The 26,212-nt window shown below is 41.6% G+C and overlaps 1 protein-coding gene across 1 annotated transcript; it reads right to left on the bottom strand.

The window, feature by feature from the left end:
- Positions 1-5,408: 5,408 nt before the first annotated feature.
- Positions 5,409-25,004, bottom strand: RRAGD (Ras related GTP binding D). Its single transcript, XM_082307599.1, has 7 exons — positions 24,842-25,004; positions 17,933-18,228; positions 17,333-17,532; positions 16,253-16,367; positions 10,250-10,392; positions 8,294-8,442; positions 5,409-6,318 (listed from the first exon to the last, which is right to left on the bottom strand). The coding sequence occupies exons 1-7, from the start codon at positions 24,987-24,989 to the stop codon at positions 6,167-6,169; spliced, it is 1,203 nt and encodes a 400-aa protein (XP_082163725.1). The 5' UTR covers positions 24,990-25,004; the 3' UTR covers positions 5,409-6,166.
- Between the last annotated feature and the right edge of the window lie 1,208 nt (positions 25,005-26,212).

The following is a 26,212-nucleotide window of genomic DNA, read 5'->3' as shown; positions in this document are numbered from 1 at the left end:
AGAGAAAGATGTTGGCCCCTAGGACCTTTTGATTTGGCTCAGTCCTTCTGATTTGGCTCTACTGGATTTCCCAGAAGGCACACCCCTGTTCTCTCTGTATACTGCCTTGCAAAAGGAGTTGAAACAGATTACATTTCCCATAGCTCGGATGGCTCTGGTTGTTATCAAAGTAGTCCCCAAAACCGATGTGGATGTGCATGAACAACAGGGGAAAATTCAATCAATACTTGATTTAACCTCAGAACAAGTAGGAATTGCCTCACAGGTGTCGGGTCCCTTGAATGATACCACTGCAAAGTGGACGGTGGGGCTTCTAGAAACCCCAGGAGTGCTGGTTAAAGATTTGAACTTTATTGCTAGGACACCCACCACTCCATCCCCTCAGTTTTATCAGCAGCATTAGAGGAACCCCAGCTGCAGAAGAGAACTCGCAGCATTGGGTGTGAAGGACTCTGAAAGCATTACTGGCTCCCAAACTGTTGGATGGTTGTTTTATCTGGAATAACAGACAGCTGAGGAAGGACTAGAGCAGTATTTATGAAGGAAGCACGCACGAGGTATGAGACTCAGGTTTTGCGTGGGAAGGAGCAAGGAGGCAGCCTAATTAGGAGGACCAAGAACATAAACTTGCAGTGATTGGTACCGGCTGAGTGGGCACCTACCTGACATAAAAACACCTACGTGCAAACATGAGTTCATCTGGGTCAGAAACTCGCACTGCTGATGAGAAAGTGAGTTAGGGCTATAGCATTCCCGGACGCTAGCACTCTCAGGTAACTGGCATGCTCACCGCAACTTGCACCCCTTTTCACTGACAAGCTGAGGTTCCTCTCGGACATAGTCGGGCTGTTTGCTCTCCCTGTGCTGAGCAGAGGCTTCAGAACATTGCCGCTCTCTTGCTTCAGAAACCTATTTCCAATTTCCAATGCGAACGTGTTCATGCCTGGTTTACACTTGTATTTGTACCCACACTACCCTTTACTTCAGCACAGTCCAGAATGGCTTTTAGTTCGCACTGAGCAGAGATTAAAACCTATATAAAGGGTAAATCCTGCTATAATAGCAAAGGCAGCTCTGATACTGTCCTGTAAGTCACTGCCGGGGCAATACTACATGGGCCTTTGAGGACCATATGGTGCAACTGAGCTCACCCAGGCCACCTCGCCATGGTTCAACGTACACGCGCCCATCTTCTTGTGATGAGCCCATGATCTCTTCTTGGCCTGCGTTTTGTGAAAGAAGGCAGCTTGGAATACACTATGAAATGTTCTGGCCTACACACTAGGCCACTCTGTATTTTTTTTTTTTTTTTGTCTCTCACGTTTGCACTCATCTATGAGGTGTTTAATCCCAACTCTTCTCAATTTAGGCCGTGTTTAGTTGCTGGTTTGTTTGTTTGTTTGTTTTTTAAAAAGGACATCAGTGGTTTTTTCTCTACCTTCTGGTACTCGCAATTCTGAAATAAATAATCCTTCCTTCTCATAGAGGTTCCTGGTATTAAGGAAAATATTCAGTAGAGTATCTCCTCTGACTAGCCTCCTGAAAATCTTGTACCGTATCAAAAATATGTTCATTTAGTCCAAGAGACATTGTGACAGACTGCTGCATTAGATCAATCTCTTTCCCTGGATGTATTTATCTATATGAATCTTTTCTTTTGAAATCTGTTCTGGAGATGATTAAGGACTGTTTAAAATCTGACTGCCAGCATAAACTGTAACTTGAATATGAACACATATTTTATGGTGTGCATACCAAGATTACATAAATATGTTTTATCTTTTTAATGATATTAGTAGCATGTCATGGATTTTATACAATTTAGTTATTTTTAGACTCAATATTTTCAAATTATATTATATATACTTCCCCCCCCCCAATATATTCAGTAGCTTTTTGCTCAAGACCTAGCCTGTAGCTTATAGTGCTTATAAGCCAAAGAGAACAGGCTGGCAGGAACCAAGGAGACTGAGTATCTGACCTGTTTACAATGAAAACATGTCTACAGAGATAGCAAAATGAGAAGAGTAATAGAGAAGGTATCAGGGAGAAAACAAATGAAAAGAAACAGTCTGTTAAGAGTCTTTTTAAAATGCAGCCATTTGAAGATATGTCCATGAGGTAATGTGCAAATATTAATACAGTGGGAAATCAAGTGGGATGTCAACCATATGCCACCATATCAGAGCAGCCCAAAAGAATTTCCCAACCAAGCTTATTTCTCATTTTCCACACAGCTGAAATGGGTGAAGTTGATGTGTTTGTCTGTAATTGAGTAAATTCACATGTGGCTATTGATAAATATTTAGAATCTGAATAAGACATTTTGGTGTTAATGATCTGATTTCCCCATCGAACAGGACAGAGATAAAGCTGCAGCAACAAAAATCACTATGTAACAATGTCATGCACATCATTCAGTACAAAAATGGAAAAACCTCAATGTTGATATTTAAGAAAAAAATATTCTGCAATGACTATTGCAAATGACAGGGACAGTAAATATGTCATTAAAGCAAACAGTTGCTACTGTATGTGATGACCTGTTTAGGGTTATTCTCTTTAATACTTCAACTTGATCTGATGATGCATATAAAAGTGGAGGGAGTTTATAGGTTCTTTAAAGTTTCTTTTAAAAAATCGCTACAGTACTTTCACAGAACTCCCTTAGTATAAAACTTTATCACAGGAGTGCGATTTCACATGCAAGAAAACCCAGAATTTTTGTTTTAATGAGAAAAAAATAATTGTTCCATCACAAAACATGAGATCTCAAATGATCCATTTGAATTATGCTTTATCAGAGCAGTTTGCTCCTGTTGATTACACTCCCATGCTAATGCACAGCATGTCTGTAATCACAGAATTTTAGAAAGACATTCCAGCACTGTAACTTTTTAAATAGCCATGTTCCAGTGCATGCTCAAGGATGCATTTTAACTCTTCAAAGAACCCATTAAGTACTCTGGGCTGCTGCCTATTGAATTACTTACAGAGATTTCCTCAACTACAACAAGTTGTTGGAACCAATGTTTTACAGTTATTCAGCTCCTGACTTTAAAGTGTCTATGGGATACTAAATTGCTTTGGGTTTATTCTAAACCAGTGTTTTAAAGAGACATGGCTAGTTCAATAATGGTCCCTACTATGTCTAGGCCACTCCGATGATATATCAAAATGGAGACTCACAGATCAGGTATTTTAGAAATATTGCACTACTCAGGAAGTGATTACTTCTTGCACAGTTTCTAATTTTAAAAAAGGTATCTCAACACTGCCTTGTCAGAATTGTCTCTTGTAGCACATGGAGTATTTCATACCTTTAAAATAAAAACTAGAATCTCAATAAAATTTAAAAGAAAAAGCAAGAGATTTGAAATAATATGTTCTTTAAAAAAAAAAAAAACAAACAACCTACCTCAGTGCTCAATCACTACAGCTGGAACATGAAAATCTGAGGCACTAATTAGAAAATTACTCAAAAGTGAAACACTCATCACCTAAACTGAAAATGCTAAAGTTAAACAGTAAAACTAATGCATTTTTAACATTCTTTCAATTTTATAATTAAACATATTTGAAACATAAATAATCTGATAAAAATTATGCTTACTCCGACAATATCAAATTAGAAATTTTATACATTAGTCACTTTGTGTGCAACACAATCTATGCAAATTCTGCAGGGGACTACAAGAGCTAACTTAATTGTCTTAAATAAGTTGATGGTCTCTAAATACAAGGGTATGCATGACTACATAGAACTCAGGTGAAATACATGGAAGCTACATTCTTTAGTTATGATTGATACCATAGCCAGTATGATGAGATAGTTTATTAAAAAAAAAAAAAAAAAAACAAAAACCAAAAAAACCACCAAAACAAAACCCAACAGTGTCTGGTCCAGCCTGGTAGGTGTTCTTTGTCCCACAGTCAGCTATACCTGAAGGAGCGAAGGGAGAAGGACAGAGACGAGCGGCGAGTCTCTGTGTGGCCAGAAATTATGGCAGCCCTTCAATGAAAATCCTGTGGACTGGAGAGCTGTCAAAAGGTGGCTCTTACCCACCATGGCTGTGGTGAACTCTGAAGACAGCTTTGTGTTACTTTAACTGAAGGGTTGGTCAGAAGAGCTGCCCTCACCTAAGATGACAGGGGGTGACAGTACTGAAAGAAATTTGAACTCTCCGCATTTTTGAAGTACTCTGATTACAGCTACTGTCATTATCCTTCACACTGGCACCAGGACTGGTACTTCTGGCTATGCTCAATGTTTCTCATCTTCCTGAGCACCTAGAACTGCATTACTGAACAAGTGAGCCTTCATGGAGCTGAGCTCCGTCTATTGACTAGCACCTTTTTCGAAGAACTCCACATATATTCAACACTCAGGCCAAAAGAGCCAATTTGTTCCAAAAAGGTAAGTCACATTCATCAGGTAGCAGTAAAGGGCATGGAAACTATTGGTCTCCTTTTTGGCAGACGTTTCTGTAGAGAGCCTTTGCCTTCATGCCAACTGGCTCTCCCAGCTCATGTATTCAGTACAGTACTAGAGCCTCAAGACGCGTCAATATATAGCATACAGAAACTCTGCACCTGCGTTCAAACCACAACTGAATTTAGACTTGCTTACCACAGGTTAAACCCCTCCTTGTTCAACAGAAGCCAGCAAACACTGGGGGCTCTTAACTCACTGATAGACATGCAGCATTATGTCCTACCTTGGCTAAGAGAAAACTTTCAAATTCCATCTTCCCTTCTGTCTCCAGAGGTATCTCAGCCAGGGGCAGATTAGTTATGAATGAGGCGTAGCTCCCCTTACCTGTTTCTGGTGTACTGCAAGCTGCCTCCCATTCAGGTCAAGCTCTTCCCACTCCCAAGAGCTGCTGACAACACCGCTGAACCACGCATGCAATTGGTTTGCGGCGGGACTGGGAAAAAAACTAGAGAGTTGCTCTTCCGACTAAAAACTACAAATTTGTATCATTAATTAAACAAAACCCGTTAATACAGAACTCAGAAAGTAAGTTTTACTTCTTTTTAGGTTTGAGAGTGCTCTGCTGTCCTGGCTGACCCTGTGGCAAGTCTGCCCATGTTCAATGTTAAAATAAAAAAGTAGTGAGGTACGCTGATTACCACAGCAGGTAGATTGTCCAGTCCTCATTTTAATGGTCTCTTCTTGATTTCAATCACAGACGTACCCCTGTGAGAGGGAATCAGAACCCAGTGCTCACATCTTTAGGACTTCCTATCGGTACATCAGAACGTCGGGGTGGAAATACATACAGATTCTTCACTGAGCCAACTGTAAATGTGCAGGCTCTCAAAACAAACTTAGCAATGTAAATTCAACCTTTCAGATACAACACCCTCCTCTGAAGCCTCATAAAAATACCAGTGCAACATAGAGCCATTTTACAAAACAATTATCTTTATAGAAAGGTATTTTAGTGGTATATGCTGAGGTAAATAATAAAAACAGACCCAACAGAGGGCATGACCAGTGTTACGGAGAACTCTGGATGAAATCTGGCCAAAAGCCTGTTTTATAAAAGCTAATATTTACCTACCAGTTATGATCCCTGGTAAGGTGCTTATTGCTGTCATACTTCAAAATTATTCTTCAGTTTACAAATTGAAAAATATATGAAATTAGATCTGTATGAATGTTAGGTATTAGCTGTCACAAATTTTAAAAGGCATTGTACCAAGTTTTCTGAATTGTTTACTAACCAATTTGATTGTAGCAGGTAAATAAACTACAGCATACATTTTACCTGACACCATGCATCAAAATCACCATAAAAACTAAGTTTATCAAAGTCAAACTCCACAAGGAAAACATGAAAAAGTGCAAATTATGTACCCAGTATTTCTGTCACAGCTGTTTTTTCTTAATATGGCATGAAAAAGGTTTACAGCATATATTAAGAAAATTCTTACAAGTGTTCACCTCAATGCTTATATATACAACATTTTGCTCAAAGTGCTCACTATTTGAAAAAAACTGATTGGATAAAAATATTTAAACAGTGCTTTCTGAACATTCAGGGAAAATTCATATAATACATCAGTCCCATTTGTCTTCCTCTTCACTCAGTGCAATGAGATGCAGAAGTCACATCAACTTCACGAAAACTTTGCTTGCCACATTGCCAGAAAACCTCAGTTACAGTGGCATTCTTGGTGTCCCATTGGGAGTGGGTCTTTTATTTTTTTGCATGTGGCTTTGATGTTTTCGAGATCTTACTACTTTCATTCTTACTTCGAATACTTCTTGTATGGCTTTTCGGAAACAATGGAAATTGTAGTCTATTAATCCTACAGAGATAGAAATGTTTTTCATATTAATAAAGACATTTATACAAATTAGGTAATGAAAAAATTGCTTAGGTTCTACATTTCGTGAAATACCACACTGTCTCTCTGGAGGTCATAATCAGTAAATTTCCCAGGCATTATTTTCTGTGCTAAGCAAAAGCACATTTGATAAATACAAATAATTCAGTGAGCATTATAGTTTCATACTATGCCTGATATTAAATGTACTTACTAGTCTTAAGAGAAAACAAATAGAAGTTCATTGGCAGATAACAAAGCCTTAACTTAATAAAGAAAATTTGGAGAAGTGCTCAGTATACTACAAGAAAAATTAGAATATTTCATAAAATACGGTGTCATTTTGTAAATTTGCTTTACAGAATAACTGTGATAAAAATAAGTAGCATCTAGTAATCAAAGAATTTGCATTTTTTGACAATGCATAAGCTTTGAAATGGATACTTGATAGAAATATTACCAAATAACAGCCAGCTGTATTTCATCTTACATTGTAATTGAAAAATAATACAATAGACACGCTGTTAGATTACATACATACATAATAGGCAGATAATATTACCATGTGAGTGGGCTGAATGTAATCCCACAGAAAAGCTGTAAAGCCATATTGGTACTCAACTGGAAGACTTACTGGGTGCTACAATTGTGTAATACTGTAATACAATTTTAGAATTTTCGTACTGAGCTTATGACCTCATTCAAGGTCAATGTCATAAACTTTCTTAACCCAAATACCGCAGTGTTTTCCACTTCAATTTCCCTAACAGGAGATGATACATATTTTAAGAGGTTTAAATCCACCATGTTACACTTTGATTTTTTTCCCAGGAATTATTTTCCCTCTCCCTAGAGTTCAGACAAAATATTATGTGGAAGTCACCAAGCACAGAAAGCTAATCTGCATTATAATACCAGAACTGTACTGTTAAAGAGTACAGGCTACAGCACTCAGTGTCCCAAACTATGTAGACACAACAACCTGACACAGTCGTGGACAAACCCTAATGGGTGTTTATTCAACATGGTGTCCTTTCTGAAACAGTGTTGTTAGTAGGTATGTCAAAGTAACACTTCTTATGCTTACAGCAAAAAAAGAAAGTGACCGCATCTAACATTCATAGATAATAAAGGCGGTAGGGATATTAAAGAGAAATTCAACCAGTTGAAGTTCTGTAAACTAAAAGCTAAATAGCCTGTCAAACAGCCCAGCAGACATGGTATGAGTACTGCATTCACAAACACACCAACACTGACTGGTGCATTCATATCACAAGATGGGGAATTAATATCACAAGATGGGGACACAAGCCTAGATGATGGCTCATTCTTCCACTGCTCAGTTCTGGCCTCAGGGCATTTCACTAAGACCGGTAACTCAGTGAACATCATGCCAGCAAGCAGAGCGATCATGAACTAAGCTTTCGGTATTGACCTTGACCAGGGTCAGAGAGATAACCAAGAAATTTTATGCACTTTAACTGCAAAATACGAAAGCCATCTAGTTCCCAAATATGCAGCTTTTCAAACGCCTCCTTTCAGAGATGAGAAAAGCAAGACCATATTTCTTTCTATCAGCCAGTTTCAATAATTTTCCCTCGGTTATGGCATGCAAGCTGTTCCAAACGCGTATGCTGGCACCAACAGGTACAAATCAATGTTAGCCAAGATAAACTGACACATTCTACTGTTGCAGATGGAAGCTTTACTGTACTGGATGTAAACTTTCATATGCTTTCACATCAGAAAGTTGTCAAATACATTTATGATTTCATCTTATCTTAATGCCAGCACAAATACCTCATGCCTTTAAATTTGTTATGTAAGTTCTATCAAGCTGTACTTACCTTTAATATTTGTGATACAGCTAGAGACTGTTATCAGCTAATGACAACCACAGTTATTCATTAACTAATGTAAGGGAAAAGTAATACAATACTAGAAAAGGGAAAAATACCTTTTCTCTCAAAGCTTTCTTCTCTGACAAAACAAACAAGAGCAAGGAATTTTGTCACCTCTTTTAAATAAAGGACAGTTGTATTGTTCAGTTTTATGATTGCCATTGATTCTTTGTCGTAAGGAGTTCCAGTGCCATCATCTTTAAGCCTGAGGGACAATATTCAAACAAACAAACAAACAAGAAAAGATAAGCCACCAGATGAGCCAACAAAAGTACTCCCACATTGGTTCTTTCACCAGATAATCTCAAACTTTATGAAATTTTCATTTTAACCTTTCAGGGAGACTCTTCTTCAAACTACACACTATGTAAACTAAGAAGACATAGAGATTAAATCATTTGTCCAATCCCACACCAAATCTCAGGGCTAGAAATCAAATTGTTTGATTGCCAAGTACCTGAACTGGAGCCTTATTTTTTCCTCTATTAGTTGCCAACCATTTACCACAAGGTTGTCTGTTTTCTTTTAATCAATGCGTTATATTTTTTTATCTAAAACATGTGAACCAGTAAGTCCGTCCTGATAATTTCAAATCTAGTAACCTTGCTTGAGCAGTGGCAGCTGACTGATAGTTTAAGCCATCCTGAGAGCTTCCTCATGAGATGTTGGCTTTTGCAACATCGTATCATGAAAAGAGATTTCTCCTTCACAGATGATGTGTCATGATGATCACTGTATTAGTTTTATGCCTTGTAATTTTACCCTCATTCCTGAACGTACACACAGATCTTGTTAAATAGGTAGTTATCACCAACCTCCCAGAACAATTAGTATCAATAATGTATTAAGGTAGCAAGTTTCACAGATGCTCCAGGAACAGACAAGAAATGAATTGTAATATCATGTCTTTAGTCTATAGCTAAAATCATGGCAAGCAGATTTCTGGTGATAAATGCTAAATGGTTACACAAAGAGAGTGGCAGAGTGACATTTTGTGAATAGAAAGCCCCACAAGTGGTGTTGTACAGATAATAATTAAATGCGTAGTCTTTTGAACTATACAGCAGCATCTTTCTCTGTACCAAAAAAATGCCACAGAATCAGAATTCTTTACGGTATACCTCTGTAAAACACAAGTTCGTGTATAGTTACTGAAAAATCCAAGATCTGAAACATACAGTAGAATATACAAACTTAAGAAATTTTAGAAAGGTATTAAGCAATTTGTTGTTCTTTTGAAGTTCTAATGCATAGTGCACATCTGCACTAGGATTCTCCCTTGTACCTTCTCCAAGAGTGCAAGAAGTCTATCCATGGGTAAGAATGCAAGGCTATCAAAGACCACCACACTCTAAGCATGCCGTGGTTTAGCCTCCAAGTCTATGCATCTTAATGCACTAATTCTTAATGTGCCCCTGCCGTTCCCAGGAATAGCTGGCATTACACTTTGCCAAGGGCCAAGCCATTTAAAACATAACTTGCAAGGAGATGTACATGCTACCTCAGGAGATCTCCAGCTGCTAATGTATACGGAGGGAAAACGGGAAAAAAAACCAAACACAACCCAGAAAGGTCATGTAGAGAAAAGAGGAAGAGAGAACTGAAGCAAGAGTGAAGCAGCTCCCTGATGCCAGTAGAGGCCACTAGCTATTAAACAAAATTAAATATGGCCCCACTTTTTTTTTAAACGTGAGGCATCCTTCAGCTGAATTCGTCCCTGAGGAACAAAAAGTTAATGTTAAATATTGCCTTTTATTTTAGGTTGGTTACTTCCCAGTCCTTCCTCCACATAAAATTATTAGCATAGAAAGAGGAAGGTGTTCACAAAAGAAGCTGGGCAGGGAACAGTGCTTGTTGCTGGCAGAGGATCTGTACCTGCTGTTTCCTCTTTCTCTCTCCTGTCCTGACAAATTACACATTCTCATTATTGTCCATACCCACATCATTCTAATTTTGAGGCCATTCAGATTTTAGGCACACAGTTTTATGAAAAACATTAACAATTTACTTACCCATATATACAAGAAATATCAATCACAACATCTATCATATCACAGCAGAGCTCATAAGTTTGCATATCCACTGGAGTACTGTCCGTTGCAATATAGATCTTACTGACTACATCAAATAAAAATGCTTTTTCAATCCCAGAATTCTATTTAAGAAAAAAAGAAAGAAAAATAAAATGGAAGTCATGTCTTCAAATTAATACCAAGCTTTTTTGTTCCCTTATTTGCCTGTTATACAAAAAGCTAGGCTGAAGAAGTGGAAGTTAAACTGCAATCAAGCTCTTTTTGAAAGAACTGTACATACAGTACTGTCGTATTTGTAGTAAACAGTGATGCTCACAGACCTTCCAACAGTTTCTGCCCTGAGTAACCATAATGCCAAGTTACACTCCCAAACTTACCCTCTCTGGAAAACATCTGGAGAGATTACATCTATTTTCAGTGGAAAATGGGGGTGTGTGTGTAATCTTTCAAGAACAAGCTTTTGGGTTTTTGATTGTAACAATGGACATAAAAAGAGAGCTGTAATTTAAAGTTGTTCTAGCTGGACACATAAGAAGGTAGAAATAACGAAAAGAAGAAGTTGATGGACGAAGAAGGCACTAGTGTTCAGGAACTAATTTCTCAAGGAAATTGAGAAATTGTCTCATTGGGGTCTGTAGCTGTTTTACCGTCTGGTTCCTTAGAACATCTTTTAGGATCACAGGAGAAAGACCAGTATTTTGATGGTGCTCTTTCAGTTTTCATGTAGCACTGGTGGTTAAAGCCATGTTTATAATGCTAAGGCTTGCTAATGTGATGACAGCTACGTTCCTGTCATCCTGCCAAGCTGCTTAAGACTCTCTCCGTACTGGAGATGTATCATATTCGCAGCTCTCGGAGGCTAGCCAGGAATGCTAGCTCATACTCTTTGTGTAGGTAAGTAAACTGCCATAAGCCTCTGCTTCCTGGAAAAAGAGGAAAAAATGTGTACTGTTTAACTGAAAACAGTAGCTTTTCTTGCTGGTATCAAGGGATTGCACCTGGGCAGCTGTCCCAGCATGAACACAAAGGGCAATTTCCCAGTATTGCTACAGCTCAAGCTATAAAATATGCTTCAGAATCCACCTATACAAGAAGAGAAGCAACTATCTCCCATCAAAAAACGAATCTTCTCCATATATGGGCTTCCCTTTTTAATATGGTTTGGGAATGCTACCACAGCAGTTTTGTAACTACCAAAAAACACACTGAAAACCCCTAACAAGTTTTAATACCTTCAGCTTCCTTTGTAGTTTCAGAACTTTTCCTTTTTCTTCTTCTTCTTTCCTAAGTCAACTATTTAACACATAGTTAAGAGACTAAAGTGACCCTCCCACTTTCCAAATTTCCCGCAATAGGCAGAAAAAATTCAACCCTAGGTATGCTATTGAACAATGGCTACCAATATTTTGGGCATTTTCTTCTTAAAGAGGCTTAATTCTGCCACCATCGCACACACAACTAAGGCTGGAAAGACCCATCAATAATAACAGAGTACAGAGGTGAATTTCTTGCATTTCGTTATAGAAAAGACTTAAATTAATAAGTCTTTTATTTGTTAATAAAAGAAATATTCAAAACAAAGCATACACTGTGGATACCTTAGGTACATGGGCTGAAGCACACGAGGTACAAGGACAGTCTCAGAGAACTGGGTTTGTTCAGCCTGAAGAAGAGAGGGCTCGTTGCTATCTACAAATACCTAATGTAAGGGTGCAAGGACGACAGAGCCAAGCTCTTCTCAAAGCTACAGTGTTGAAGGACAAGAGACAAAAGGCACAAGCTGGAATTCTGACTTGATACAAGAAAAAAAAGAGTTTAGCATGAGAGTGGTGAAGCACTGGGAGCATGCTGACCTGAGAAGTTGTAGAGTTTCCATCCTTGGAGATGCTCAAAGCTGGACTGGACCCAGCCATGAGCAACCTGCTCTAACTGGCCTGACTCTGAGCAGGAGCTGACCTCTAAAGGTCCTTTTCAGCCTACATGGCTCTATGAGTCTATGTTCTTTGAGCACTAAGAACAAAAATGTATGCATATTTATTTTGGTTATTCTGGCCACATGTTATAGTTCTGTAATTTTAATTTTTAATAATAGTTCTGACAGTACCTCACATACTTCAACAGATGTTGTCAAATAAGATTAATCACAAGATTCACCTGTAAATATCATATAAGTATGTAGCCATAATTCATTACCAAAATACATACTTGAAAATAGAAGTCATTTTGGACAAAAGAAGTTGGAACTTGAGCCCTGTAGTGTCATTCATGAGGTGGCGATTATAAAATGGTGTATTATATAAAGAGAGACATAGTTTCAGCTGTACAGGCAAGATGTACCTTAAATGACTGAGATGCCAGTGACAATATAATAACATTTAGCAATGAGAAGTGATTTTTCCATCTCAGAACTCTGGCTGCTGCAGCCTGCTTGTACTTGCAGTGACAGTTTAAAAGGTTTTCACCTTGAGATGTTTGCCATGCCAGCAGTTATGCCTACTGGTAAGGGCTGAGCTTGGTGTCTTAACTTAAACCATGCTCGTTTTCAGTTGAAACTAGTACATCATGGTAGGACCTGCTGAGAAACTGGCACGTATTTGCTTCTGTCAACCTTTGTACGGTGACAGAAACCTCAGCGAAAGGGTAGGATAGACTGCCAGTAGTAGTAACCACTAAGTTGTACCCACATGACTTCACGGATTTCATTTGCCAGGGTTTTTAGTACAACTTTAACCGAAAAAGCAAAGGATTTGCCAGAATGTTTGTGATTAAATTGCTCAAGAAAAAAATATCAGTACAAACAATAATTACAAGTCATAACAAAATCAGGAAACAGTGGACAAAAAATACTATTCAAAGAGACATTGTATCATTAACGCTCAGCCAGGGAAAATGACAATAAGAAACCAACTGTTTCTGTTACTAGAGCAGGAGGGTTCCTTATTAGAGAAACAAAGGCCAACAGCTGCCTTATGCAACTGAATGAAATGCTGCCATTGATGTCAACGAGAGCAGGGACAGAATAAGCAATAGTCATCTCTGACACAACCCTACAGTCTGGAAAGAAGATGCAACATGCACTAGAAGCTCTACCAAGCACTCTGAATCAATGTAAGAGTATTCCATGGCTAATCTGAACCAAGAGAGTCATGCAAAAAATCTTCCGCAATGAATACATGAGATTTGATTTTAGATAGATAAAAACCATGAGGTAGCCGATATCCGAACAGCCATGTTTCTCAACTATACTGGGTTTGATAAAGGAGAAGGCAGTTTCTATTCTTTAAATGGAATGGGTTCAGTAAAACTGGTAGCATTACTCCAATTCCTAGGTTAGGTAAATGGCCCTATCTTTTTCCTTCTTGAAAGTATGAAAAGTAAGCCAGAATTTGGCCCTAAAAAAGTAATTTTTAAAAGAACTTACAGGATATCACTAGTCACTTACAGTTAGGAATGAATTTTGGACAGTTGTTTAAACAGGTCTTGCAGCAAACAGCAGATACAGTGAATGAATTTTAATTTTTACTACTACATTTTAATTACAGATTATGAAATTTAAATCATTAAATAAACAAAACTGTACTTAATTTTATTTTTACCATGATAACTCATTTTTTGTTTTTAACGCATACTTTTTAACATCCCTCCAAAAAACCCCAACAACCCTAAAATGAAAATCCACATTCCTGTGTCACACAACTCAATTGCTTGGTAAGGCCACAGTAAGTAAAAACCAGACATCCTTCTATATGAAGCTGATAGTGTGTTAGTCAGGTGAGATTTACCTGGGTTTTGAATGCCAAACCAACTCTTATTTTATGTTTTAAAAGCAGTTACATTAAAGAATGTAGAAGCAGCATTATCACAGCGATGGTTCCTCAAACCTACAAGCTAACACACTGTGACACTAGTAGTTAGGCAAAAACCCGCTGTGAACTTAAGTGATCACAGATCTATTTTTGTCATCATCAGCTTTTCACGTTGGAAGTCTTCATGGCATAAATGAAAGCAAAACCTCATGTGTATCGCTGCAAAACCCAAACTAGAACACCAATACACCCATACTTTGATATCCAGCACACTGGCTTCCTGAAACAAGGCATGACCAAAATCCATGTCAAGATTTGTTGTCACTAAGTTGCTGAAGTAAAGAGGCACCCGCAAACTAATTCCATGCTGGAGAATGATGTTTAGTCTTCCTGTGGTTGCAAATAGAGTCATTCCGAGTCTCCTGTCTACAGATAGAAGATACTTGTGAAAAGAGACAGCAAGCATGCTGAGGACATAGTGATGCAGCTACAGCTTGGTCATTAACAAATGGGATTTTGGTCTATTTGGAGCTAAGAAACAGTCTGAGACTGTTTTTGCTACTGAACAGGGGAAACAGCATGCCTCTCTCACTTTTTTGGACTTCCCATTCGTTTGAAAGACTGGTTCTTCCTTACAAATTACATCTGATATTCTAGAGATTATTGGAGCTGCCTTCTGGCTGTTCCAGACACACAAGCAACTGTTACCAGACATTCAGGAAGCAGCTCGTGCTTGATTTATCTGGTGCTTTGGGACACGTTCTTCACCAACTCCAAACAGTGAGGAGACCCCGTACAGTCATCTGACTCACAACATGAGTGACTGGGGTGACTCTGGCACAAGGGGGACTACCATTCCGACAGCCTTCTCTTTAAGACTGTGTAGCATATTCAATATCCAACTGCTTCAGAACTGTTGTCATCACTCCTTCACGACCTTTCTGTCCTAAGTGGAGTTCGAGGCTGGATGATGGTATACAGTCCAGCCATTTTGGTAGAAACAGATCTTTGTAACAAACCATTCATTATGAAATAGCATCACTTGTTGCTTAATAGTAAGAGAATAAGTTCTGGAAAGACCCTCCTCCAGTCCTAGCTCTCCCTTTCAGCAACACATCCAACTTTTTTCTCTCTCTATTTTCACACCCTACACTGACAAACTGTGAAGTCTAATTTTATCTTACAGGCTGTTGAATGATATTAAATAATTTCATTACTTCAAAATCACAAAAAGGCACAATAAAATACCTTGCTTGGAAATTGAAGCTTGACAAATTAATGCCAGATGCAAGGTGCAAAATGAGAATACTGCGAGAAAGGCCGCAGTTTCAGGAGCTGCTATGACCTGACTTCACCACCACCAAGATGGGGAGTTCCCCATTTTCACAACCTACTCACTGTGTTCCCCTTTGCTCATGGCCACACGTTCCCATCTTTTACCTTGTGCCAAAACAAGAGGATGTTGGACTCCTCCATGACCTGCTTTTAACTACATTAAACAGTGCATTCGTGCATGTCATAGTGACTCCATGAGGGAACCGGCGAGCGTCAGAACCCGTACAAAGGAGAGGAAGGGACCACACATACAGGAACAGTGGAGCAAGCAATTACCTCCACAGTGGTAACAAGCCACTAGATATACAGAACTCTCTAATTGGCCTTGGGAGTAACTATGGAAACTGTGAAAGCTGTGACTCTGCCTCTAAAAATTTCAAGACAAGAGAAGATTTTCTTAAGCGGATTAAACTTCAATACAAAGTAGAATTAATTCTAGGAAGCGCTACGTAAGAGGTCAGACTAGATGATGTTCCTTTAAGAATTTAAGATGATGTTCCTTTAAGAATTTATTTACATAAATTTTAAGCACTACTTAAACAAATGCATGCAGCACAGACCTTTGCAACATGCAAATTAATGTATGAGCAGAAAAGTGATGGCTGCTAACCCACTTTATGTGATTCAGGAAATACTGTGAGTATCTCAGCAGCTCAGCAACACTGTTTAATAGACAGGGAAGTGAGGCCAAACTGCGTGTGGGTGAATTTCAACTAAGTTTTGATAATTTCTCTGAGAGTTCACATTGCTCATAATCTCTCAGAAGGCAGAGAACAGAATATCTGAACATGCATGTTGGACATAGCTGGATCTACAGACAAAGTATATAACAAGTACTTACTGAAATAAAGATGTTAAGCAGGTTTTCCAGTGTTGGGAGCTGTGGAATCAGTTTCTGTACCACTTTGCTAAATGCTTCAAATATAGAATGATCATATATGCTTGTCAGATAAAAGCTGGAAAAAAACGTCACCACATTTTCCTTTTAGCCACATACTGTGAACATGATGTACCTTTCATAATATGAGTGAAATGAAATATTGTCAAACAGCAAGTGCCTACACTTGTGCAACTACCCCTTGTGATCAAAAGTCACATTATGATTGAAGCATAGGACTTCATTTCTATCCAAAAAAAACCCTAGTGTAGAACTTCATGATGCAACTCTCATCTTGGTATTCTTACGAAAATATTTTTCAAATTGCAGGAAAGGAATATTACTGAGTATGTCTGTTGTGATCTACTTTTTGAAAGCTGTGGACCCATTTATCAATGCAATGATGCAGTCAAGTTGTTAAGAGCTCTAAAGAGCTGGCATGTTCACGGAGCAGGTATCTCTTTTTAATATATTTGTACTTGGCTTTAAGTGCTAAGAAAGATGCGACAACTTAATGTTCTCTAGTTCCCAGTCTGCAGAAGTCCACTATTTTTCATTATTTGCTACAACAATCTGCTTTATTAGCAGACATAAGACAAAGATACAGCACCTGTCTTCCCAAGTGGCTCCCAGCAGGCTGCAGCAGTGAGGACTAGTGATTGGGAGGGGACTGTGAGGCAGATAGATAGGTTTCAACGGCAAAAGTGATGTAGGTAGCATATATGCTCTACTGGCTGGAGCTCTATTGGTTGCTGCCACTGTCCAAACAACTTATTTCAAGACAGCAGCTGCAGTAAAAACTGGTAGGACTCTGGCGTATTTGTCATGTGTTTTTAAGCACATCTCCTCTCCATCTTTCCCTCCAAGACAGCAATCAGAAATAAAATACTTCGTTTGGCTCAGGTCAAATGCAATGTCTCTGATTATCCTTTTCCTTCATCTATCAAAAGCTTGTTGCCTTCTACTTCAAGAGAACAGAAAATGGTAACTCATCAAATAAGCTGCTCTCCTCTTTAGGATTCTCTGCACAGCAGCTTTTCTCACCTGAGGTGAATCTTCTCCAATCCAGCATCTGCAAGGTCATCATTTGCCCTCTGGTGAATATCTCTTTGCGTTTCAATCTTATGATCATCAGATAAACCATCCACTTTATGGATAAAGATTTCAAAGTTGATATCTGGATTCACTTTATAGGCTCTGGTCACAGTAAGATGCAGCCGAGCTAATGCTTCCATATAATCATCCTAATGAAGGAAAAAGAAAAGGTAGAACTGTGGGAAAGTTCTTAAAAATACATACAAAATTTCATGGTACTTACTTTTAAATAATGCTACAGTTCAACAACAGCTTAATTTTTTTATTTCTTATAAGTAGAAGCCTGAGCCTACATCCAGCATGTGCACCAATGTCACGCTGTCATCACTTAGAAGTCTGAGCAAGAACCTTGAGATGTTAAAGAAAATTAGTTAACTTTTGAGAGAGACTAAAAATAACTAAGCAGCTCTTCAAGTTTTAATGACTTTCTTTGAATGTGTTTGTGATATAAGTTATTTATTTGCTTTGAAAAAATCTTGTGCTTTTCAACCCATTTGTCTATTGCTGAAGGAAGAAAAGAAAAAGGTAGCTCAAACCCCCTTTTTTTACCTGAGAATCAATAACAAATATCAGTGCTCCAGTGCCTCTGAAAATCATCTCATAGTCAAATGTAGGGTCAAAGAAGTCAATTTGCCCAGGAAAATCCCATATCTGAAAGTTGACAAAGGAGCTGTTGGAAACATCCTCTCTGCAGATCTTGTTTGTGCTCTCCAAGAAGAGAGTCTCATTCGGTGACATTTTGTGAAAGACAACTTTCTGAATGGAAGACTTCCCACTTCTTCTCAATCCCATGAGCAGGATTCTTGGCTTAACTTCAGTACTGAAGGGATCATTGAAATCCAAAACTGAATAAAAATCACACAAGAATAAAAGTAATATACTATGGCAATATAATTAGCAACTGTCAGATAACATGCACTTGACATTTATTTTCATGACATTTTTACTTGGATTTATGCAAATGTTACCAATTTTTAAGCTTAGGTGGTGGTGCTACAGGCATTTTAACTTGAGTTATTTGCCCCTTAGGCTATACTATCAGAAAACCTACTTCTCACCTGTAATTCAGAGACTGCAGAAGGTTTGATCGCTCAGTCTGTAGGTGACAAATGTCTTATTACACACAGACATCCTAAAATACCTAATTTTATTCTAATTAACACTATCCCACATACATTCTAACCCAACTTAAAAGAATATAAACTGATAACAAATACCCTTGTCAACTGATAGCTACATCACACTGCTGGAAGAAAGGAGTAAGTTTGTGTCAATTACATTCCTGTGATCTTCCTAAGGCTACATGAGGGCTTCCTTCCTCTCAAACAAACAAACAAATGGAATCACATATCCCAGGAGCTATAGGAAGAGAACAACTCAGCAGGCAAACCATTCCTCTATGTTGGGAGATACAACACAGTACTGAGCTCATGAGGAGTCCTTTTCTAAGGTAGTTAGGATTGCACCTGCTATTGAATAATTTGTGTTACGATCTGTAAAAGTTTGTTATCCAATAAATAACATTACAGCATATGCCCTGCCTGTTTGCAAAACAAGGGCCTGGGAACACAGTGATTTCATTGTGTTACCTACCCCAGTTTGAAACTGGTACCACTGAAACAGAACATTGTCTAGTGCTGATGCAGTTATATTAGCATAAAGGTAGTTACGGGAGTAAACTAAACTGTTATATCTGTAAGGATATGAACGTATAGCTATCCACACCTGTCAACACACCAACTTCAGTTTCAAGTATCTCTAATCAAAACAGCTACAAGAGTCTCAACTGCTGCATTTCATTGGGCGATAACTTTGAAACGTCCGAGCTGAAAACGGTACTGCCCATAGAGGTAAAAAGCTTTCGAACACCTCTGAGATACCCTGTCTGCAGCATCAAACACAAGCAACGCAAAAAAAAAAAAAAAAAAAAAAAAAAAAAAGAGTTGTCAAGGCTAAATCCACAGAGTAAGGCTCACAGCACACAGTGGTCAGGTTTAAAATACTGATCAGACAACAGGCTAAACACACTAGCTGTCAGGCAGCCCTTCTCCCACCCACTGCAGTACAGACTATTCAACATAATTCAGAGCACAACATAATTGCATTTATTCATCTTTTTCTGCCGGGATAAATTTTGAATTGCAGAAAACTGGCACACATTTGTTCTTATGCATCCTTCCTGCACATGCCCTGCACACTTTAAGTGGTCAACTTTACTCCAAAAGTATGAAAATCCGAAAGAAGAAACCTCAGCAACAACAATTTGAACCTGTCAATTTATTACATGGCCTTATGGGCTAAAAAACATGGAAAGCTTGAAGGAATCATTTGCATTGGAGCATGTTTTGCACCTAGGGGTGGTGATCACGTCCGTCCTCTTGTGTTCCTCAAGCCTCACTCACAACTTTCAGAAACGCAAGAGCAGGATGGGCCTGCCAGGAGGGCACAGAAGCTTGCTCAGGTCTGTTTGTGCCTCCTGAGCTTCTGTCTCCCAGAATTAGGGCTTCTCAACTGAAGGTCTTGCAGTGTTAGCGTAAAACGTCCCCTTGGCACCATCTACTGGCTTGTGAGCGGTTACGCCACTCAGTGAGGGCCCGTGTCGCCACAGTCACTGACAGGAGTTAGAAACTCATTATCGTTGGGATCCTATCCATTTTAAACACCTTTGAAAGGCCTTGACAGGTATTACCACTTACTGTGCTCTTGTTTATTATCACACATGAAACACTGCCAGGCTGGAGCAGCGCACAGATGAAGCCCCTTCAAGCAGAGCAGCGACAGGTAACTCCGTAAGAATCTCATCCTCCTAATGCAGCAATGGCCAACTTCTGCTGATCCACAGACAACAAATTTAGGAAGTAATAAACTGCAGTCAACACGCTGCTCTACTCTTCCTCTCAACCCGAACCGTGATAGTACCCTCCTGTGGCTGCAAGAAGCGCATGCCTACAACACTTCACACCTATAAAGGAATAATAAACAGCTGCTCTAGGACGATGTAACAATATTTTATGTTTTGGGGGGGTACGGTCTTGTCAATAAAGCAAACCAAAGGTACAGGATTTAACAGTGTTTCCTCCACCCCACTCTCTTCTCTAACGCACAAATTTTCCACAGCTGCCAAACGTATAGTTGCAATTTCATTAATGTGCATATATAATGCAATTTGTATTTTGGCCATCAGAAGGGAAAATGATTTATTCAAAGCTTTACAAGAACTAGTTTGAATAAAATACTTTATAAAGGCATATAAAGAACAGTCTCCTCATTGAGACTTTATTGCATGTTTCAAAAAAACAAAAAAACCTCCCATTTTCTCTGTCCGCAACAGAACTTACGAAGTCTAATTTGCTATGGGTTTGTACTTTGTGTCCCCTTCCTCTCCCCACCACAAGAACACCAACTTCCCCCTGTATGTCTTATGACATATCCTCCAAATAACAGATATGACAGGCTGTGGCTGCTCTGGAGCTAAACACATGCCGGTTGGCTAGACCGTACACACGTGTACACGCACACACACATCTGCTCGCCTGGCCCTCTGCAGACACTTTCATTTGGGCCTCTCCTTGCTTCTGAATGCCAGTTTTCATCAAGCTTGTGGGAACCTAATCATCTTTGAGACATCTTTCGTTCAAATTTGCTTGAAGGTGGGCAGCAGTTTCCAAAGTTCTGACTGGTGATGAGACAACCAGATGACAGGGTACCTACGTAACACCCTTTTCTTTAAGAAATAGGCTAAAAACTCACATGTTTCTAAAAAAAATACTTTAAATAACTTGGGGTTTTACATTGTTCTTGCATTAAATTATTCCAGACGGTTTGATTTTTATGGACTGTAATACTTACTAGAAAGAAATTGCTTTATATTAAAGCCATACTAAAAAAAACACAGTTGCAAGTGCAAACAGAGTTACTGATGAGAAGAATGAACACCAGCTCTTCTGCTAGTAAGACTGTTATTTAGCTTTTGAAATCCTGCCAGTTCAAAGACAGGGAAATGTAAATGAGTATCATCCAAACCTGACTAGATAGCAAGGCTGCTATAGCACTTTCCTCTGGGAGAGAGTTAAGAGATTACCTTATATGTAAAGAAATTGGACGATGTGCTGCCTGCCCACATTCCTTTGCAGAGTACATGACAACTCCTTCCTTAATTTGCCACAGAAATGCCAGTAGATGTATCACTGCAACTTCCCAGACTAGGTTACTGAGTGAGATCATAATATGCCTAAGAGAAACACTGAACTCTTCTCTATTCTGTAATAGGAAAGGTTTTTTTCCCTATTGTGAGATGCAACACATTTCCTGCTTCGTTCACTTTTGCAGAGTAAATGTTACAAAATGCCAGTTTTTAATGCATATCAACAGTCCTTCATATTTCAACTTTTCTAAGCAGCCATAAAGAAAAGTAGTCATGCTGGTTAGAGGCCATATCCTTTGAAGTATTCACAAATTAAACTTAACAAACCCAAAAGCACTTTCCTCACCGAGAAGCACTCAATTCCTTACAAAAGGTCTGTAATTGCAGTTGTGCCCTTGCTTATGGAGTGCAATTTGCATGCGTTGCAACATGCAAAAGAGCCCAGCTCTGAGTTAATTGAGGACTGCATGTAGTAGTCCTGACCTGTCTCACCAGGATGCAGAGTACACAACGAATACTCTAATCCTTCACGCTATTAGGGATATTCATGGATAACTAAAGTAGTTTTTGAAGCCCATCCTGAATTCCACGTCAATTGCAATTAATTGTCAAGGCAGGTGACTACCAGTGCTTCACAGGCATGTGTGATGAAGATGCCACATTGGAAGGTGTATTTGTAGATCTCGCCAGTTTTCAAACATCCAAATAAAGCACTGCAGTTCATCTGCTCAAATGACATCACGCCAAAAGAAATTATTGTGCTCTTGTTACCGTCCATAACGTAACAAGCTTCTGAGTTAGTTTTAAAATTAGTTTTAAACTCATACAGCTAATATTGATTATGTTTTTGCCCACTAATGCAATTATGTTATTTTTAAGTTTTAACCTTTTTTGTGTAAAGGAGAATTAGCAGTCCCAAACTCTCCATTTGTGTACCTTCAAGCCCATTGATCTCGTAGCATTTCCAGTACTCCTGTGACTGTGATATTTGCACTTTGGAGTGCTGTCAAGACAATAGCCTTAAAAAACACATACAATGAACATCTTCAACGCTAACAGATGGCCTGAGCCTGAACAGTTAACAGAAAAAGCTTATATGCAAACAAGAAAGCTGTTCAGCTACTGTGGGTTCATGAACATTGCAGAAATGCCTGGTGGAAGGAAACTCTTGTGGCTAAAGAAAAGACCCAGAACCAGAAGACCTGGTTCCACTCTGCCGCAAGTGCGGCACTGTGCAATGATATGTCTTAAAGCTACTTCCTTGGACGCTCTGCAGAGGGTTTCCTCGCTTCTAAATACTTTTTAATTGCATATATCAAAAATATGACTAGGCTTTATGTAAACTAAGTGCTTTAAGGTCTCTGAATATGACCCCATGTGTAAAGTAAAAATATTAAGAGGACAAGAGATGTGGTTTCAGCATTCAGGCTGCAGACAAGAAACCAGTACAGGGTGAGGGATGACCAATATGAAGTTTTGAAATCTCCCGTATGCCTACAAGCAGAAATTATATTTCTACTTTTAAGCCTGGCTTCTCCCTTCACTTTCAACAGCCACGCATTGAAGCTGTTCTCCTTATATTGCCCTTTCAATTCTTTCTTTGCAGAAAAGTAGAGGCTGTAACGCTGAATTTTGGACTACTTACTGTACAGATCCAGGAAGAGAGAGGACAAAAGCTGGGAAAAGGAAAGCTCCTTGCTCTGCAGCCCAGCGTTAAATATACAAAACACAGACCCAAATCCCAACCCCCTCCATTACAGATGCTCTATGCCTCTTTCCCCAGAGAATTCAGAATGAAACAGAAAGCCAGGGGATCTGGACTGTTAAAATGGCCCTTTGTTTTAATCCTACGTAAAAAAGGTCCCTGCATGGACTGTCTTCTCCTGCAATTCAGGATGTAAAGGTTTGTTTCTGTTAAGTACAATACTCTGCTATTACTATGAAGAAGCAATTGCAATTTTTAGCAGTCTAACAAAGTTCCTATTGAAAAATACCCAAAAATTGAAAAATTCTGTCCTCTGAGGGCAGAATATGGATTACTTCTCTACAGAAAATGCTAAGTTAGTTTAGAACTAATGAACTGTGCTAAAATGTATTCTCTTTGCATCAAAATAAAGGCAATTTTTTAGTAGTTTCAAATAAGACTTTAATTAGTCTCAGCTACAGCTCTTACATCCCAGCATTCCCGCAGCTTTTCGCCACGAAGACTTACATTCAAAGCACTGACCTTCCCTCCTCCCCCAAAATTGCATTAGTCAATGTGATGCCTCCCATGGCAGCCTGTAGGACTGGGCCTTTAAGGAGAAGGTTCTGCATGCTAATAATCAAAGCAGCCTTAAAACATGTAGCCTTTTATTACGCTCTTATAAAAAAGCAATTGGGTTTTTGCCCTGAGACACTGAGAGTTCTCCGAGCTCCTTTGTGGAACACGTCTCAGAAGAATGAATTCAGGCTCTGAATGAAAGCAACAGGCTCTGAGCTGGCATTGCCTCTTTTTTACTGAATGAGGCTGCTTTTCCTGGTGAGCCTGTCCTTCCTAGCATCACCATCCACACCGACACAGGCACGCAGCGAGTAACGCGGTTCCTCATATGCACAGACGCACGGACAACAGGCGTTGAGCGGAGCCTGCCGCTGCGGGGACTGACATTCACAGCTGCAGAGCAGCCCTGGACACAGAGCTGCCTGTTATAGCCTGACACCCGGCCCCCCCGCCTCCTTGGCACTCTCCAGTCCCATCACCAGCCTGCGGCCACTAATAACTCTCATGGAAAACACTGAAGGGAGATTGCCCCCACCGCCACTTTGTCCGCACCCCTTTTGCCTCCTCCCGCTCTCCCGGCCCTTGCCCCGCTCCCGCCTCAGAGCTCCCCGCTCCCTCCGACCCCCCGCTGGCGCCCAGCCCGCCCCCGCCCCGGCCAGGCCTGCCCTCCCCCCGCACCGCTACCCCTCGCTCCCTTCCGACCCTGCTCACCCTCCCCGTGACCCAAATCCCCGGGGGGCCTTGACCCGCACCCGCCGGCGGCCAGGCCCGGCCCCCGCGGCAGCCAAACCTCACCTCCTCCAGCGCTGGCCCCGTCCCGCCCGCCCCCGCCCCTGCCCCACCTCGGCCCCCGCCCCGCCTCACCCGCGGCCCCGCGCACACGGGGGCCCCTGCCCCGCACCTCGCCCCGCAGGCGTTGCCGGCCACTGCCCCGCAGCCCGCTCCGAGGCCGGTGCCTGCCCCCCGCCTCTCCGGGACCAGCCCCCGCCGCCCCACGGCGCCGCTCCCCGCCGCCCCCGGTGCCGCTGCGGCCGCCGCGGCTGGCACTCACACGCCTCATCGCCGCCGCTCTCCGCGTCCCCGTCCGAGAAGGACTCGGCCCCGTCGGCGTAGCCCGCCAAGCCCACGATCTCCTCCTCCTCTTCCTCCTCATCGTCCCCCTCCTCCTGCTCCGGCAGCTTCCTCGGCACCTGGCTCATGCCGGCGGCGCTCCCGCCGGGGCTCCGAGGGCCCCTCTGCCTGCGGGCGGCCTCGGGACGCGCCTCGGCGCGGGGGGGCCCAGGTGCCGCGCTGGCGCCCCGCCGCCGCCGCCGCTCCCCTCCCCCGCACGGCGCTCGGCGGAGCGCGCGGCGCAGCCTGCCGGCGGGGCGCGCACGAGCGGGCGGGGAGGCGGCGGCGTGACCCGCGTCACCTGACGCGGCCGGTCACGGGCCGGCGGGGCCTCCGCGCCCGCCCAGGCCCCGGCCCGCTCCCAGGCCCGGCCCCGCCGCCGGCAGAGCCGGGCGCCGCGGTGCGCACGGGCGGGCGCCGGGGCCTGCCGGCAGCCGCCGCCCACCCCGGCCCCGCCGTCCCGCGGGCCGAGAGACGCCCGTGGGAGCGGTGCGCGCAGGAGACGCTGCCTGCGGCGTGCGGGGGGCCGGGCGGGCTGAGCGGGGCGGCGGCGGGCAGGCGCTCCGGCACCGGCATCAGTGCTGGCATTTTTATTACAGGGAGCCCTGCCGGGGGGCTGCGGGGTCGGCCAGATCCTGCAACCCCCCGCCCGGAGCCCCAAAGCGGGCTCTCGGGGCCCTCCTCTGTCACCCCCACGGGCGCCTCTGCCTTCAGGCTGTGCGAGGCCGCGGGAGGGCCCGTGTCCGCCCCACGCCGCTCAGCTCACGGGCCGGCCGTGCCCGCTTGGGGCCCAGGCGGTGCCGGCGGCCTGCCCGCTGCTCCCTCTGTGCCAACCCTGCCGTCATAGGGCCCGGCCCAAAATGTTAAGCCAGGCAGTAATGGTGGATGGTAACATATTGGCAGCGCGGGTGAGATTATTTAGAAATAATGCTCTGGATGAATAAGGAAGACTAAAGAAAGCCATAGCAGTGAAACCTCCTTGGAAGAGGATGGGATTTTGAAGCCCCTGGCAGGCTGAGGTGCGCTGAGCTGCTTGCCATTGCTTCCTCCAGACTCGCACTGTGAAGACAGACCTTCTGCCCCCAGCCAGGGCCCTTCTCGGCAGTTTCCAGTGCTGCTCTTGTTGCCTTGCACCAGCCTCGACACCGGAGCGTGTGTGTTAGCCCCCGGCTGATCACCCATGCTGATTGCTGTGGTGATTGGCAGCTGAGTTCCCGATTCTCCAGCAGCGCATTTTCCTCTGTTTCTGTCTTACTACTTGTTCCTGTCCCGTTCTCCTTCCTTGCATTCAGTGTAATCGTTGGACTTACGT

This window comes from Platalea leucorodia (assembly GCF_965183815.1).
Source record: "Platalea leucorodia genome assembly, chromosome: 3".
NCBI classification, from domain to species: Eukaryota; Metazoa; Chordata; class Aves; order Pelecaniformes; family Threskiornithidae; genus Platalea; species Platalea leucorodia.
This window is presented reverse-complemented; position numbering and strand designations above follow the sequence as displayed.

Coding starts and splice junctions, on each gene's coding strand:
- RRAGD (XM_082307599.1), bottom strand. CDS start 24,989: ATGAGCCAGGTGCCGAGGAAGCTGCCGGAGCAGGAGGAGGGGGACGAT. Junction 18,229..24,841: donor GAGCGGCGGCGATGAGGCGT/GTGAGTGCCAGC, acceptor ATTTTTATTCAG/TTTTGGATTTCAATGATCCC. Junction 8,443..10,249: donor GATATTTCTTGTATATATGG/GTAAGTAAATTG, acceptor ATTGTCCCTCAG/GCTTAAAGATGATGGCACTG.